The sequence below is a fragment of the Girardinichthys multiradiatus genome, chromosome 5, assembly GCF_021462225.1.
Source record: "Girardinichthys multiradiatus isolate DD_20200921_A chromosome 5, DD_fGirMul_XY1, whole genome shotgun sequence".
In the NCBI taxonomy this organism is placed as follows: Eukaryota; Metazoa; Chordata; class Actinopteri; order Cyprinodontiformes; family Goodeidae; genus Girardinichthys; species Girardinichthys multiradiatus.
In genome coordinates, this window is record NC_061798.1 from 51173630 (window position 1) to 51190457 (window position 16828).

General features: G+C 44.8%; 3 protein-coding genes across 4 annotated transcripts; 1 reads left to right on the forward strand and 2 right to left on the reverse strand.

Annotated features, from left to right (window-relative positions):
* Positions 1 to 152: 152 nt before the first annotated feature.
* On the forward strand, positions 153 to 3393 carry LOC124867974. Of its 2 annotated transcripts, none has more exons than XM_047364726.1 (9): positions 153 to 354; positions 434 to 529; positions 640 to 658; positions 973 to 1161; positions 1249 to 1698; positions 1815 to 2139; positions 2229 to 2474; positions 2550 to 3112; positions 3238 to 3393. In XM_047364726.1, the coding sequence occupies exons 5-9, from the start codon at positions 1352 to 1354 to the stop codon at positions 3248 to 3250; spliced, it is 1494 nt and encodes a 497-aa protein (XP_047220682.1). In that variant the 5' UTR covers positions 153 to 354; positions 434 to 529; positions 640 to 658; positions 973 to 1161; positions 1249 to 1351; the 3' UTR covers positions 3251 to 3393. The 2 variants fall into 2 exon arrangements, with proteins under 2 accessions (XP_047220682.1, XP_047220681.1); XM_047364725.1 differs by having other exon boundaries at positions 154 to 354; positions 636 to 658.
* A 216-nt stretch (positions 3394 to 3609) lies between these two features.
* On the reverse strand, positions 3610 to 5687 carry LOC124867733. Its single transcript, XM_047364313.1, has 4 exons — positions 5667 to 5687; positions 4264 to 4566; positions 4000 to 4190; positions 3610 to 3916 (listed from the first exon to the last, which is right to left on the reverse strand). Exons 1-4 carry the CDS (start codon positions 5685 to 5687, stop codon positions 3730 to 3732), a joined length of 702 nt encoding a protein of 233 aa, XP_047220269.1. The 3' UTR covers positions 3610 to 3729.
* Positions 5580 to 9991, reverse strand: LOC124867997 (pyrin-like). The gene is made up of 3 exons (XM_047364764.1): positions 9838 to 9991; positions 6638 to 6952; positions 5580 to 6599 (listed from the first exon to the last, which is right to left on the reverse strand). Coding segments are annotated over exons 1-3 (1155 nt in total). The 5' UTR covers positions 9840 to 9991; the 3' UTR covers positions 5580 to 5761.
* Between the last annotated feature and the right edge of the window lie 6837 nt (positions 9992 to 16828).

Consider the following 16828-nt stretch of genomic DNA (forward strand, 5'->3'; position numbering starts at 1 on the left):
AGACAGAGGACCGGTGCCACGGCTGCTGCTGCTTCCGCCGCAACCAGCACCACCACCAGCACCGCCACCTCTTTTACCTCCTCAGGGGGAGCATCTGTCTCAGCGCCGAGGCCTGTTTCCAGGACTGCATCACAGTATGTGTCATCTTCTAAATTAAGAGATTTAAAGGTCTAAATGTGATCAAGTTTATCTGTGTTATCTCCAGAATGAAAGTTTAGCTTGAGAGAAACAACCAGCTGTCTCACTTCAGTTTTGCAGCCTTCGTTTCCACACGGCGTTCTCTGTCTGGGGTGGAGATGCAGGCCGCCTTGAAGAAGCTGAGCTCCTCAACTAAACCTGCAATTCCAGCAGCAGGTGTGATGAAATTCTGAAGAATTGCCACATTGTTCTTTTCAATGATGTCATTTAGTTGTTTTTACGATTTCATTTACAGCCTCCAGCAGAACCTCTGGACCAGCTCTCTCCTCAAAGACTCCCGTAGAACCCAGCGATGAGGAGCAGGTCAGGGCAACTGCTGACACGGAGAAGAGTACGTAACAAGCATGTCGTTTCTCTTTGGACAAAGTGTTGACAAAAAAATGTTACAACTGATGCTGACTGTTTTCTCCAATTTTATTTCACAAATCTTCACAAAGTCAGATGAACCAGAGGTGAAACAGTAAGTCCAGTAAATACTTTGCTTGTGTCAACGGGCTGTAAATCACTCATCACTAACGGTGCTGGAGCTGCTCACCTGTCAGTTCCTCACGACATCACCTGTAGATAAACAGCACCTGTTTCTTTGTCTTGTAGTCAACCACCAGAGTCCTTCCCTCATCCAATTCTTTTTAACCATTAATCATCACTAGCCCTCAGCCTGCTTCTTCTTCTTCTTCTTTTTTTTGGCTGCATCTCTTCTTCATGAGATGTTTGGGTGTTTGAGCTGCAGATAACACTTTGTTATGGTACTGAAACATGTCTTTTGTGCTTCAGCCTCAGGTGCACAGGCATGTCCTGCCTCCGCCACCTCCTCCACCACCTCTCTGCCTCCGAGAGACGCTGGTGTCTCTGTCCAGCTGGGTGACCCCACCGATGAGGAGCTGCTGGAGGCCACAGCTGGACAGGGAGACTCCACACGCCCTGTTCAGACAGGATCCTCCGCCACCTGCCGACGGTGCTGAGGTGAGTTTAGAGTCGAGAGTAAATCTTCCAGCAGGTAACTGTAAGGGACTCAATGCGATGTTGAAAGTGTCATCTTAATTTCTGCAGATGCTGCCCGAGTTCTGGCGGGCAGCTCTCAGCCCGGATCAGCAGGAGTGGATCGGCCGGACGCTGTTTGGCAGGGACCGCACGGGGAGGCCTCGTCTCAACGATGACCTCAACCTGTGGTGGTACCCCCCCCCAGCCACGGCCGGTCTACAACCAGCCTCCCGCTTCCCCCGACCCTTTCTTCGCTTGTCGGCTGTTCCTGTGGATGCCTCACAGGATCTGGCGTCTACAGCTGACTTGCCCCCAGCCTTCGTGCACCGGGTCCATGACCAAGGCTGGGCTGTACAGGACCATCCGGAGGGTCCTGGACATCGACGGCTGGTACTTCATGGCCACGGAGTACCTAGAATGCTGTCGGTGCAAGAAGAAGGTCGGAGGGTGGTCACAGGGTATCATTGGGCAGCTGCCCCTCACCTATAGCTGCCTGTTTCCTGCTGTACTCACGTACAAGTAAGACTCGACCTTAACAACCGTGTTTTTTTGGAACTTAGTAATCCCAAACAAATCTAATGCAACCAACTGGACTTATTTATATTCTGACTTGGTGATGTTTCTCCCTTCTTCAGGCTGTCCAGTGACCAGAAAGTGGTTGCACAGCTGAGGTCAAGCACTCTGGGCAACAGAGCGACCCGGCTGTACAACACACTGCGGGAGCACCACACGGAGTCCTGGATGAGGAGATCCATCCACTACCTCGACGTATGCGAGCAGTTCCTGTCCTCGTGCTCTGTCTCCAAGCAGTCTGCGCCACCTCCGCCCATGCCACCTGTACAGTCACCAGTATTGTTGCTGACGGTGTACGGCTACGACGTGGTGACGCGGCTGGAGGAGTACAAGGCCAGGATCACGTCCACCTTCGGATCCATTTTGAAGATGGATTCCACCACGAAGGTCTGAAATTCTGTCAGTCGACTGCAAGGTGCTTATAAGTGGTGGTATTTCTCTCTCTCTCTCGCTCACACAAACACGGCTCTGTTCAGGTGACGAAGAAGCTCGCCGGTGCCGCCTCTGATACGGCCGCCTGGGTTACCAACGTGGGTAACGAGCACGGCCAGGTCCTCATGAGCGTCCTCACCTGCTCGGAGGGCTCCGAGGGCCTGGACGCCATGGCGACCGGATTGACGGAGCGGTATCGAGTCGCCGAGGTTCCTCCCCCGGTCCTCGTGTATGTGGACCGCGACTGCTGCAGCCGAGACGGCGTGTCGAAGACAGCTGCCCTGTTTCATGTAAGAACTGAGATGATTTTAGGTTTTCATCTGGCTGACATCTTCATCTAACTCACTCTGATGTCTGTGTCGTAGGAGTGGGGGAACCGCGTGGTTCGTCTTGACATTTGGCACCTGATGCGACGTTTCGCTTGCGGTGTCACAAGCGAAAGCCACGAGCTCTACCCCACTTTCATGAAGCAGCTGTCTCGCTGCATCTTCGAAGTGGACTCCGGAGATACCCGGCGTCTCACCGAGGCCAAGCGGTCCGATCTGGGGAGGAAGCACGGGATGGTCGACCTGAGCGATGCTGAGGTGGTCTGGAGGATCTCCAAGGAGGAGTGGAGGCTCCACTGTCGGCGCAGGACACGTGGGGCGGAGAACACTGCGCTCCTCATCCAGAACCTCCTGGACACCTTCAGAGGACCGGCAGGCCGGAACACCCTGAACATCCCGTTGCTGGATGATCTCCGCATCCAGGAACATCTGGGACACGCAGAGACGTCACCTCAGCTGCATCCAGGACCCGCCAGGCGTGCAGCTGTTCACGCAGACTGGGACGCTGACGAAAGGCGGCATCAGCCTCCCGGTCTATCGCTGTGCGAGGGGATCCACCTCTCTGGAGTCGTTCCACCTCCACCTGGACCGCTTCATCCCAGGTAAAGGCGGCTCTCTGTCCAAAAAACATCAAAAGCTCACTATTACGCGCTCATTTGTGTGTTTGTCTGTGTTTTCATCATATGAAGCTAAATCCAATATTTCATTGCTAAATGTGTTTCCTCAGGGACATCTGCTAGTGCCAGATACTTTCAGGCGTTCCTTGTGGACGGAGTGGTGAGGTGGAACGAGGATCGTGCAGCGGCGCCTGCGGATGCAGCTGAAACAAGGACGTCTCTGCATTCCTACAGTGGCCACCTCAAACACGCCCTCAACCAGAAGAGCCAAAGGGTGCTTGGACATCAGATGGTTGAGGATTTCACCAAGCCCGCTGCATACACAGGTAACCGATGTGGAAAACATTAATCTATTTTTCATCATCACACATCTTAGAAAAGGCTTTTAACAGTTCCTCTGTGCTTCATCACAGGTGAGCTCATCGGGCTCGAGTACCTGTTCCAGCAGACGGGCAGCGTGTTTGAGGACATCAACTTGGATCCTGACGCTCCGGATGAGGGTGCTGCCGTTTCCACCCTTGAGGATGAGGATGAGGGGATTCAATCTGATGAGGATGACCCCACCATCTTCCCACCAGATTCCTCCTCCTCCTCCTCCTCCCCTATGGCAGCATCCCAGTCAGGTGCACCCAGGTCTGAGCCACTGAGACTGAGACAGACGCTCCCCCTGAGGTGGCAGCAGCAGCCGTGGCACCGGTCCTCTGTCTGTCTCTGCGCCGAACGTATCCCACGGCTTTCTCCATCTGGGAACCTGGAGCAGGCGAAGTCCTCCGCAGGTAGTTGACAAATCTGTGCAGATGAGACAGAATGTCAGCTGACTCTGACATCACAGCCGACCCACAACATCCACAGGTGCCAACGTTATATCCTACCGGATCTTCTTGGGGTCCACAGACTCATAGAGGCTCTGAAGGGTCTCATATTTGAAGTCACCAAAGCCAACAAGAGCCTGTCCCTCCTGGCCAGGCTGTAGAGACCTGGCATGCGCCTCCTCAAATGCCCGGTGGAACCTGACTGCCTCCAGAAAGTCAGGGTAGGCTGAGGAGTAACGCAGGAGGGCGTCCTATAAGGATGCAAGATAGCATTAGGCCTTAAAAATGATTCGAATAAAATAATAAGAAGAGATGAAATGCTACCTTGTTGGCCATGAGCGGAGACTGAGACCCCGTCCTCTCACGCTCCTTCTGGTGGGAGGTGACCAGATTCACGGCGTTCTCCAGCAGCCAGAGGAAGGTTCTCCCCAGGTACCTGCTGAGGATGAGGGCGGCGTTGGAGACATCCCCACCCTCCCGGACGACGTGGGCACGCGCGTCTGCCTCCACCTCCTCCGTGGGTTTGGCCCTGTAGGCTCCCTTCTGGGGTCCCACACCCTGAGCCTCTCTGGAGGCTTTCAGGATGAGGGTCCCATTAGGAGCCCGTCTGAAGGTTGGATGTTCAGACTAAAAACATTGGATTAGGATAATAAGAAAATAACGAGAGAACTGGAAAAATGGTTGCATCAAACAAATAACAATTGTAAAAACTCTTCTGGAAATATAATGAAGTTTAACTCTCAGCCATTTTTTTGTGGATATTCAAAGATGAATCTAACGGAAAAAATAAGAAAAGATAATAATAAACAAGGTTATTAAGAAGCTGTATCACAGCATCTCAACCGCCTCTCTCCATCCCTCCTCACAGTTTAAATGGAAAAAGACTCAGGGAATAAAATGCAGACTAAACCCTGTTAAATACACAGGATGAAGTGTTCATTTAACCCCTTTTAACTGGGTTTGTCCAGTTTTCTACCTATTTTGGAGCAAAATAAAACCCATAAAACATCACTTACTGAACAAGTACAGCATTGTATTTTAGTGTTGGACTAAAAACGCATCACATCGTATGATAAATGCTGTAATATGAGCTCCTACAGTCAATAATTACATGTATGACTGATGGGGCACGAAGTGGACAAGTTAAGCTAGCTGACGACAAACAGTGAAATGCGGCTGTTTTGTCCACTTTAAACCCACGGTTCGGTTCAAATAGTCGTGTAATATATGAAGGCTGTTGGTGTTCAGCTGGGTTAACCAGGGGAAAACCACTTATTACATGAATTTAGTTCTTATTGGGATGGAAATCGGCTGTCTGTAGCTGCTCTGAGTGAGTAACGGACAATTTCCGATGATGGCCGAGTGCGGCCGAAGCTTGTCCAAGAATTGCAACAAACCGTGGCCAGTGATTGGTCCGAAAAAGTTTGATTCTCGAAATTGGAACAAGCGAGCCTTCTGATTGGACGGAGCCAGAGAGTGACGTACGCGACGCTGATTGGTCGACAATTGGAGCAGACACATCACTGACAAACTGTAAAAGCTCTTCGAAACAGCAAAACAGGAACATTTAAATGAATTGATTCTGGCCTCTTGGAACGAGAATGTAAAGAAGAAAGCGATGACTGAGGAGCTTTTTTTCACTTCTTTATTTTTACTTTGCCATTTTATTAAAATGCCTAAATTATTTCAGAAACAAGAGTGGTTTACATAATCTTTATTCACTTCACCTTACTGTTCATCCTCAGCATTACTTAGATTATTCGTATACATTTCTGTAACAACATTAACGTCTTCTGCATTTATCAGAATTGAATGGTAGGAATCACTCTGAGTGAAGAGCTTGAAGCGGATCATCAAAGCGAGGAACATCCTGTTTTAACTTTAGGAGGGGGAAAGCTGAGATGATCAGAGGAGCGCCGTTTGTACCATCGTAGTTATTACCTGTACCAAAGAACGGGTGGAGTCTCTCTGTGAAGAAGCAGCCAGTGAAAGAGTACATCAGAACAGCAGCATCTACATCATAAAAGAAGACCAAACCCTCCTCATAATCCACAAACACCCCCACCTTCTCAGGACCACGCTGGAGAGAAAAATAAACCGGAGGCTCAGACATACCATAGAACTCATTTCCATTTCTTACAGTTAAGGACCAGTAACCAGACTGGGGGCTCAGTGTAATAAGTCCCACCCTTTTGACGGACTCTTTGGCCACCCCTAAAGTCCAGTTGATCTTTCCTCTCACCTGGACCTCGAAGTAAAACCTGCCTGAGGAGAAACTCTGCTTTCCTAAAACATATTTACAATGCATAAACCTCTTCTGGTCGTGTGGTAGATGAGTCTTTGGATCACAACATCTCACTTGTTTCCTGTCATCCGACAAGACGAGCATGGGATGTACCGTATCCGGATCGAGAGTCACATCCACTACGTAGCGTTGGGCTCTCATCAGCTCGGCTCGGATCAGCAGCTTGGGGATTTCTTTCTTCATCACCTCAATGAAGATCAGTTCCAGGTGAGCAGCAGAGAGCCGCTCCACGTAAGTTCTGTTCTGCTCCGAGGTCAGATTAACGCATCTCTTGGCAGAACTGAAGGTCCAAGCATCTTCTGTGCTGAGCTGTGAACAGTGTTTGAGTTCCTCTATCATGTCCTGGATGTTTCCATCTGGGGTGTCCAGCTTCTTTCCTTCATTTTCTCCTGTCAGAGGAGGGTCTTTCTGAAGATATTACAGTTAACTGGCTCTGGGTTCTGGCGCTGAGCTGACTGTATGTACACGTCGAGCAGCTCAGTGATCAAAGTGTTGACCTGCAGCTCTGGTTTTGGGTAGAACATCTTTTCACACATGGGACACTGAAACGGGACATCAACACAGAAGTTATCTGTGACGCAGATCTTGCAGAAGTTGTGTCCACATGGTGTGCTGACTGGATCCCTAAAGATATTCTGACAGACGAAGCACCGAAACTGGTCTTCAGATAGGAGACAGCTGGCCGTGGACATGTCTGTGCGCCGAAACCTGAGGCAAGGAGGTAAAATGTTAAAAATCCAGCAAATTAATCTTTAATCCAGTTTTATCGACTGCTGTCAGTGGGTGAGATGCTGGGAGCACTCAGAGTGGTCGCCAGTCCATCAGCGCAGAGAGACACAGGACAGGCAACCAACATGGAGATACCAGAGAACATTGTCCAGTTCATCTCACAGTCAAGATTTTAGAAAACAGCAGGAACCTGGAGTACCCAGAGAGGTTTTGGCATTGATAAGTAAAAGTGATTAGCCTGATCACAGCACAAACAGAAACACCTGCTGATAGCTTCTGTCCACTGAGGCAGAAACTTTGCAGAAACCAGCGAACTCTCGTCATAGAAACATGATCAAATGTTAGCTTAGCTTGCATGAGCCCGTCCAGAACCACATGATGAATGTGGTTCTGGAAAGCCATCCAAATGCTGCAGTGTAGCTGCAGGATCTTATTTATGAGCATAATAATAATAATCATCTTTATTGGTCATTGCACATGTACATTACAATGAAATTTGTTCTCTGCATTTAACCCATCCCTTACAGGGAGCAGTGGGCTGCCAATGTGCGGCGCCTGGGGAGCATTCTGGGGCTAAGGGTCTTGCTCAGGGACCCAGAGTGGTAATCTGTGGGATACAAACCTGGCCACTTGTGTCTCCTCTGGAACACAAACTTCCTGTTCTAACCACAAGGCCACCACTCCCCAGAAGAAACAAGAGAAGAAGTCCAGCTTCCTTCTATGTAAGCACTGGGAAAGCTAACAGGATCAACCCGGTGGTTAGACGGTTTCCAGTGCAGAAAATGTGAAAACATAACTGGAGGGAATCAGCCAACCAGACCAGAGGGAGCTCATGTCCTCTGTAAAATATTTATGGCTCAATTAAGGACTATCTACATGGAACTCATACCGCCTTGTTTTTGGTTTCCCGTTAACAATGGTATAAAAAACACTTTAACCTGTCCACACACACAAACAAACCTAGTTGGGAATCTGAAAATCTCGCTACATGCATGCTCAGTATGAGGGATTGCTGCAAAGTCAACACCAGTGACTGTCCACTGTCTCTACATGCTCATCCAGGAGGAGTGAATGCTGCAAGTCACTGACTGGATGCAATCTGCTGGGTTTCCTTAGATAGAAAAACTTTTTATCCAATTTGAATAAATAACTGAATCTGACTGAACTGTTCAATGATTAGGATTAACTGGAATGTATGAACCTGACTGTTGTGAAGAACCTTGAGACAACATGTGTTGTGAATTGGAGCTATAGAAATAAACTGAATTGAATTGAAAACAACAGAAATCCAGAGGAAAAGTTCAGTCTGAGTGGCAACAAGACAACACAAAGGTGTTTAAAGAGCTGTATTTACCTCCGTGCAGCAGAACCTCTTAATTTCACCGAGTCTGATTTCACCGAACTTAACAGAAACGTCAGATCAACAACAGCTGCAGAGCAGAAACTGAAACTAAAAGCCTCTGAGCCGCTTCCTGTTACCTGTGCGGCTCCACCTCCCTCTGCTGCCAGTTTCCAGGTCTTTCTAACACCTCCCTGATCCACTGACAGAACCTCGAGTTAATTTATTTCTAGAGCAATTAAACACAACCAGTGGGAGTAACTAAACAGAACAAATCAAACAAGTATAAAGGAGGTATGTAGAGATTTAAATCAACACACACACAGAGTTAACGCTGACTTTCCTCTTCAGCCTCTGTTTGCTCTCATACAGACTGCCTTTAAAGACTGCCATCCAAAGATCATCTCAACTACTTCAGTTTGCCTACAGGTCCAGCAGGGCTGGAGGATCCAATAGAGACTGGAGGTGGCAGAAACCTTTGCAAGATTGCTTTTTATTGCACTCAACTCTACATTTAAGCTGAAAAATTACAGTATTTTTATGGTATTGAGTCTGGCTTCATCCTTTGGCTGATGGACTTCTGAACTGTAGGATCTCCAGTGATTGTCGCTGCCAGTATGTGCACCAATACATTTTAAAGTTTGCTGATGATTCTGTTATCTTTTCCCTTCTCAGTACCGATGATCCTGATCACGGGCCAGTGGTCTCTGGTGTGAATGTTGAAATCCTGAACTAGTTTAAATACCTGGGAGTTGTTCTGGATGACAGGCTGACATTTGAGGCCCATGTGGACTCTGTATGAAACTACATTAGCAAACATATTTTGAATCGGAAGCTTTTGGGGTTTTAATGTGAATTCCCCTTTTATGATAAAGTTTTATTCTTGTTTTATCGAGTCCTTATTAAGTTTATCTGTTGGTTTTATTTTAACTTGCAACAACAGGAACAAACTGTTGGGAATTGTCAGGGTGTGCAGCAAAACTGCTGATATGTTTTTAAGTGATCTCAAGGACTTGTATAAGGAGAGGTCAGTGGAAAAGGCCAAACTAATCCTTGCAGATCCAGCCCAGCCACTGCTTGACAAAGTTACGCTGCTTTCATCCAGACACAGACATCAGCTGCCAAGATTCAGGACGAATAGACTGAAACATGCAGTTATTCCTTCAATGATTAGAGATTTCAATAATATAGATGGAATTTGGTGCTGGATTTATAAAACAATATAACTCCTGGCTTCTCTTTAGAGGGTTAGGGTTCTGTTTTTTTCTCCTTCAGTCCAAAAACATGAATTAGAAATGGGCCCTAAATTTCCCTTTTGACTGTGTGTGTGTGTGTGTGTGTGTGTGTGTGTGTGTGTGTGTGTGTGTGTGTGTCCAGGGTGTACCCTGCCTCTATCTCGGTGTCTGCTGTGCGAACAAGTTTTGCTTACAGTATGGTTCTGTATTTTTGAAAGTTTAAAAGCTTAGAAAGCGAGAAGCGACCTGCTGATGAAACCTGATAGATCTGATGGTGGGACTTTACTCACATCAACACATCAAGATGTCTTCGCCGTCGAGAGGCGGCCACGGACTGAGCTTCTGTCCAGATGGGGCCTGTGATCCAACACAATTTGTCTCATTAGAAACAATGATCTTTAAGTGCTCCTGTGGGCCGATAAAGAAGTCTGCCTGACTCTGTCTGCTAGTTTAATATCATATCCAATGCATTAAGAGTCAGTACTCACACAGGCCTGTTTGCCTGCAGCCCATGCAAACCTGAAGATGAAGGAGGTTCATCGCCTGAGCAGTGGAGCTTCTGGATGTCTGTGGTTCTCCACTATATGTGCAAACCTCTCCCCTCTCTGAACCTGAGGTGAAGTTTTCTCCCTTCTTCTTTCATAAAAGGAAACCTTGCAAAACATGACAGAAACCATGGTGACAAAATTTCTGCATGACTAAAAATAGCACCGTGGTTATTAAGCAGAAAACCCTTTATAATGATAATCACTTAACATAAAAGCTCAGTGCTCCATCTAATATGGAAGCAAATTGTTACCATATTTCAAATGAAAAAGCATTTCCAGAAATGCTTTTTCATTTTAAACATGTGGCTGCATTGTTTGACCCATAAATAAAATTAGTAATCAATCATACTATTTGCATTTTCTTCTTCATGACTGAACATTTCATTCCATAATCAAAAAGAAAACAAAGCAGACATTGTTTTTTTGTTTTCGTGGTCTGCCCGTAAAGTACTGCCCAGAACTCGAAAACGAAAAAACATTCCGAGCAGCGGGCGCAGAAGAGTGACGTCAGCAGCCGCTCTTCCTCAGCTCCCTGCTGACCGAGCTACCCATCTTGTTCGGTAGGGGGCGCTGTGTACGTCTGCATTACATTACATTGCAAACGTGCTGAGAAATTGATTGAATTGCAGCAGAGCCGAGCTCAATTTGTAGCAGTGGCAGGAAGAACTGGTAGTTCCGGTGGCAGGAAGAACTGGTAGTTCCGGTGGCATGAAGAACTGGTAGTTCCGGTGGCAGGAAGAACTGGTAGTTCCGGTGGCAGGAAGAACTGGTAGTTCCGGTGGCAGGAAGAACTGGTAGTTCCGGTGGCAGGAAGAACTGGTAGTTCCGGTGGCAGGAAGAACTGGTAGTTCCGGTGGCAGGAAGAACTGGTAGTTCCGGTGGCAGGAAGAACTGGTAGTTCCGGTGGCAGGAAGAACTGGTAGTTCCGGTGGCAGGAAGAACTGGTAGTTCCGGTGGCAGGAAGAACTGGTAGTTCCAGTGGCAGGAAGAACTGGTAGTTCCGGTGGCAGGCTGTGGAGGACCTACCACAGCCTGCCACTGAAGCTGCCACCGGAACTACCACAGGCTGCCGCAGGGTGGCAGGGGATTCTGCGAGGATACCAGAAGGTGCCAGACCGTCCGTAAAAGTTTGCCAATGCGGTTGCCGCTGTTGTTGTGGAATCTGATGCTGATTATCGGCAAATGGGATGTCATTATTGTTATAGCCTGTTACCTTTAAATAATGATTTCATTATTGATTATTATTTAATAAACAGCTTTAGACCCATAACATAAGGTGATTGTATTTACTTGACATGGAAAATAAATAGCACTATGTGTGACGTGTTGAAAGGATGACGAAGATTTATTTCACAAACAGCTGGTTTATTATAGAGCGGCTATCCTGAATTGTCACTCACAGAAAATTATAAATAAATGCTTAAAATCACGCTGGATGTCCCGGGCCATAAGGATGCCACCAGAACTACCAGTTCTTCCTGCCACTGCCACAAATTGAGCTCAGCTCTGCTGCAATTCAATCAATTTCTCAGCACGTTTGCAATGTAATGCAATGCAGACGTGCACAGCGCCCCCTACTGAACAAGATGGGTAGCTCGGTCAGCAGGGAGCTGAGGAAGAGCGGCTGCTGACGTCACTCTGCTGCGCCCGCAGCTCGGAATGCTTTTTCGTTTCGAGTTCTGGGCAGAACTTTACGGGCAGACCACGAAAACGAAAAAACAATGTCTGCTTTGTTTTCTTTTTGATTATGGCATAAAATGTGAAGTCATGAAGAAGAAAATGCAAATAGTATGATTGATTACTAATTTTATTTATGGGTCAAATAATGCAGCCACATGTTTAAAATGAAAAAGCATTTCTGGAAATGCTTTTTCATTTGAAACATGGTAACGATTTGCTTCCATATGTCTTGAAACTGAGACAGTGAGAATCTGGAAAGGTTCAGCAAACAACATCATAGATTAACAAGCGCAGAAAAATCAGCGGTCTGACCACTGGAAATAAACCTCATGTCAGCGAAACATTGTGGTGCAGAAAGTGACCTCAGCACAGCTCTGGATAATTTGTTGTACATTGTGCCTGTTGCTGCTGAGTTAGAGGAAGTAAATAGGTGGCTGGAGTCATGAAATGACTTTAGTTTTATTAAACAAACTCATCATCTGGTGTTCTAATGTGATAGAAAGGATCTAATCTGACAATCAAATTTATGTGATTTCAAACAAAAAGCAGAAGAAAGGCATCGAACATGTTTGTGCACAGTTGAGTGTTTTTAAGTTTCATGTTTTCAGCTTTCAGATGTTTCCTATAAGGATTTGGAATAATTCATTTGTGAGCACGACCCACATTAATCTAAATACAATTCGATGAGTCAAACTAGCAAGTGCTGAACCTTCCCAGGAGATGCCAACCTACCAAAAAAGCATCAACAACTCATCCAGGACCCAGAAGGACCCAGAACATCTAAAGATCAGAAGGCTTCACTGCATCGGTCAAGGTCAGAGGTCATGATTCAACTATAAGAAAGACAGTCTGGGCAAACATTGCCACAATGGGAGAGTTCCAAGCCCAGAACCACTGCTGATCCAAAAGACCACAAAGAACATCCTGATGATCTCGGACATCTGGGAAAATATTCCGTGGAGTGACGAGACAAAAGTGGACCTTTTTGGAAGGTGTTGGTTCCGTTACATCTGGTGTAAAACTAACACAGCATTTAAGGAAAGAACATCATACCTACAGTTAAACACGGTGGTGGTGGTGTGATGGTCTGGGGCTGCTTTTGTGTCTCAGGATCTGGACAGGACCATGAATTCTTCTCTGAACAGAAAATCATCAAGGAGAATCTCCCGTCCAGCAATTCAGTTATGCAGTCAAGCTAAAGAGCACTTCGGTTACGCAGCAGGACGCACGGGTTGAACACAACTCAAAATTAGTCTCACTTGTGGCCAATGATGTGAGGGAACCTATATCAACCAGTTCAGAGAGCATTGGTTTGTGAGGTACTACAATGGATAGAAATCTGAAAGGAGTTCATGTGAGAGGTGGTTTAGGTGGTATCAGCATGAGGGAGTTGAGTAATGCACTTCTCATTTGTAGATTTTTTTACTTGATTTTTACGTAGGCTTACTGCATACAAGTGCTAAATAAACAGGTTTTTGGTTTTGCAACATGCGTTTAGCCTACAGTGAACAATAAACATTTATTTCTACAGCTTCATGTTCTGTATTTGTTCTATGTAGTGTTTGGTTCAGTAGTGTTTTTAATTTTGATTGATTCGGGCCACAATTTGACAACATGGTTCAGTTTGGAGCACAGATTAAACTGTTCTGATTGAACTTCATTGTGGCTGAATTAAAAATATTCTTCAAAGGAGTTTCCTCTACAGTGATGTTAAAGACTCATTACCAGTGACCAGCTGGTGCTGCCAGGGGTGGAGCAACCAGTTATTGGGTTTAGTGGGTAATTATCAACTTGGTTTGGAAACAGTTTTTCACTCAATAAATGAAATCATCATTTGAAAACAGATTTTTTCTTTTATTTACTCAGGTTATCTCTGTCTGATGTTAGCGCTGATTGATGATCTGAAATGTTGAGTGAGACAAAATAGCGGAAAAAATCAATAAGGGGCCAAAAACCTTTTCACTGCTCTGTATATTGATGTTATTCAGGACTAATCCTGAGTAAAAACTTAACTTTGGCATGACGAAACGATTCCAGTTAAAGTACAAATGCTCCACTCACAGTTTATTATTTTAATTACACAATGTAAAAGTCTTACAGAAAAATCCATAAAAGGCACAACTGTAAGTTTAATTGTACCAGGTCCCAAAACGTTTTGAGTCATGATCACAAATGAAGCATCTGCATTGAACCACACTATGGTGTAACAACCAGAGGAGACACAAAACCCCTGCAATAGAAACCGTGTTTTAGTCAGCACCTTTATCTGCAAACTGTGCAAAGCTCCGCAATTCTGGTATCTCATCAACATGCTTGACAGTTCATAATTTATTTATCTAACACCACTTTTAAAATATTAATTTCTGTTGTGATCGCCTCTTAAAGCTGCTATGAACTCTCACTGGAGTAAAAGAGGCAGAAACCAGCCTTGAAATAAGCATAAAAAGGTAAGATTTGATGATGTAATTAACCGCTGTAAATAAATTACTTTAAAATAACATTATGAATGAATGCATGATTATTATTCCTGAATAACATTATTAGGGCTGGGCTACATACCACAGGTAACATCCCAACATCCTAAATACCTTTGGTGATATGTTTTATGTATGTAGTGGTGTGGGAGGGGTGGGGGGTGCTCATGTGCTTCAGCCTTGTTGTTTTGACCCAGATGATGAAGGAAGAAGGCTGAACAGTCTGTGTCCTGGCTCGGTCGAGTCACCCATGATGCGGGCCGCTCTGCTCCTGCATCCGCTGGTGTATGTCCACTATGGATGGCAGGTTATGTTTGCTCCACCCTCTGCAGAGTTTTCCTGTCCACAGCCGAGCAGTTCCCATACCAGGAGGTGATGGAGGAGGTCACAAAGATGCTCTCTACCACACACCTGCAGAAAGTCGACTGCTGGACTGGCCTGCTTCAGCCTCCTTAGGAAGTAGAAGTGAGGGTGCTTTCTAGATTGCAGTCAACGTGTTTGTGATCCAAATCTGTATATCTCTATCTTTACAGCAAAGACACACAACCGGATTTTTGATACAGATGGACCAAATAAAGCCTTTGTAATAAATTCAACAGGTTCAAATATGAACCCCTGAGGCACCCCATAGGTAAGATTTGCTAAAGAAGAGGACTGTCATCTTTGTTAATATAAAACTTTAGTTCAGATAAATATAAAGTAAAGCACTTAGCAGCTACATCTGAAACCTTACCACATTTCCCAACCAGTAAAAATGTAGATGGAGTGATAAAATGTATTGAAGGCAGCTGAGAAATATAACTGTAATAAAATTAAACTTCAGTCACGATCCAAGTTCGTGAGAATATCATGATTAATAGAGAAGCACCCATCTGAAAATTTGGGCCGATAACCTATATTTACTTAAACGGCGTCATAACGGAAAACAAAATCAGTTGTTAATGTCGGCCCAGTTTTACTTATTGGACCGATACTGATATGTTAAGAATTTACTCTCATTGGTCAATACCAATTTTAATGCTGATATATTGTACATCCTTAGTTAATAATCCTGAGTAGTGCTGCCTAAATGTATCACTCTATGTTGTACTTTGGGTCAGGGTAAAAGTGGGATAAGCTACATGCAGTATTACAATTGTAAGGTAATACTTCAATCCAAATGGGGTAGGAGATTATATTTAAAGTGCAATAAAAGGTGTGATGAAGTGGGATAAAAGGGGGATAAGCTATTAAAACTACAGAAGAGTAATTTAGATCACCATATTAATTATTCCTGAGGAAATCAGGCTCATATTTTCAAACACGTGGTGATTTGTGGATCAGTGCGTCCTGGTCATAAACTGCTGCTGTTGATCAGACCAAACTATTGTTGCATCGACATGAATCTGTGAAGAGAAGATGAAACGGCATCAGCTTTATGTAGAACAGCGATTATAATCAGAATAAAAGTACGCTTCCAGCAAGACCTCAAAACATGTGATGGTTTTACATTTTTAACTTAGATTTAAAAAATTGTAGATTTTGGATCAATACTTCTGGCTTCCATAAGGGGGTCAAAAACAACCCACCTTCCTTTCCTTTGCAATCGTTTTATTTCTGTCATGAATTGTTTTATGAAGAACCTTGAGATAATATGTTGTGAATTTATGCTACATATATAAACTGAACTGGATAAACTATTCAAATGTTTTAAAAATTTCTAAATACTGAAAAATAAAAATAATTCAAGCATGAAATCATTCTAGACCAAAATGCATTACAAAATAGAAAAAAGCTGGTTATTCTAAATTAAAAGGATAAAAGTGGGTTAAAAACACTGATTAACATTGATGTACGAGGGTCATTTTTGACCCACTTATGGAAGAGTGTGCGGTCCAGTCTGCTGGGCATGTAAGGCTCATCTGACAAAAGCTCAACCATATAAAGACAACGTTTAATCTGCATAATAATCATTTTAACGTGGCCAAACTGAGCCAAACTAAAATCAAGTTCCTCAGGTATGGAAAAAACACACGGATTAGTCCAAATTTCTTCCCTTCAGAGGCAGAAACCCGCCTGGTGCTGTTGGATGCAAACAATACACCAAAACATGTAAAATATGATTAAACAATTAACTGCCATAAATTAATAACCTTCAAATATATCCACAACATTATAAATGAATGTATAAGTATTATTGCTGAATAACATTTTTAGGGCTCTACGTGTAAAAGAAGACAAATACTTTTGGCAGTAAGATGCATTTAGAACAATATTGCTAAACCCATTAAAGCTTTAAGAGTAACTGCTGCTCACATGTAGCAACAGAAAAGAGACTTTCTGCTTTCTGTGTTGGATCATGACCGTGTGAACTGAGCGGGTCCAGAAACCTCGAGGTGGCTGAGCAGAAACATCACTAAATCAAATATTCAGTCATGTTTTCTCCTGGAGATCTTAGGTAAAAATAAATAATCACAACCAAAATTTTGATTTAAATCATAAAACCCGCAACTTTTATAATACTGACCTGTCCTTTTCATCACTACACAAGCAAGAAGCCCCAAGTAGAGAATGCAGGCAGTCACACCACCACCAATTAT

What these genes read in the sequence shown, in the direction of transcription:
- LOC124867974 (XM_047364726.1), top strand. Translation starts at nt 1,352, where the DNA reads ATGACCTCAACCTGTGGTGGTACCCCCCCCCAGCCACGGCCGGTCTAC. An exon ending in CCTGCTGTACTCACGTACAA is followed by an intron (nt 1,699 to 1,814) that starts GTAAGACTCGAC and finishes TCCCTTCTTCAG; the next exon opens with GCTGTCCAGTGACCAGAAAG. An exon ending in AGATGGATTCCACCACGAAG is followed by an intron (nt 2,140 to 2,228) that starts GTCTGAAATTCT and finishes GGCTCTGTTCAG; the next exon opens with GTGACGAAGAAGCTCGCCGG.
- LOC124867733 (XM_047364313.1), bottom strand. Translation starts at nt 5,687, where the DNA reads ATGCTGAGGATGAACAGTAAG. An exon ending in CTCCGCTCATGGCCAACAAG is followed by an intron (nt 4,191 to 4,263) that starts GTAGCATTTCAT and finishes GCATCCTTATAG; the next exon opens with GACGCCCTCCTGCGTTACTC. An exon ending in GTGGACCCCAAGAAGATCCG is followed by an intron (nt 3,917 to 3,999) that starts GTAGGATATAAC and finishes TCATCTGCACAG; the next exon opens with ATTTGTCAACTACCTGCGGA.
- LOC124867997 (XM_047364764.1), bottom strand. An exon ending in TTCAGAAAGACCCTCCTCTG is followed by an intron (nt 6,600 to 6,637) that starts ACAGGAGAAAAT and finishes GGACACCCCAGA; the next exon opens with TGGAAACATCCAGGACATGA.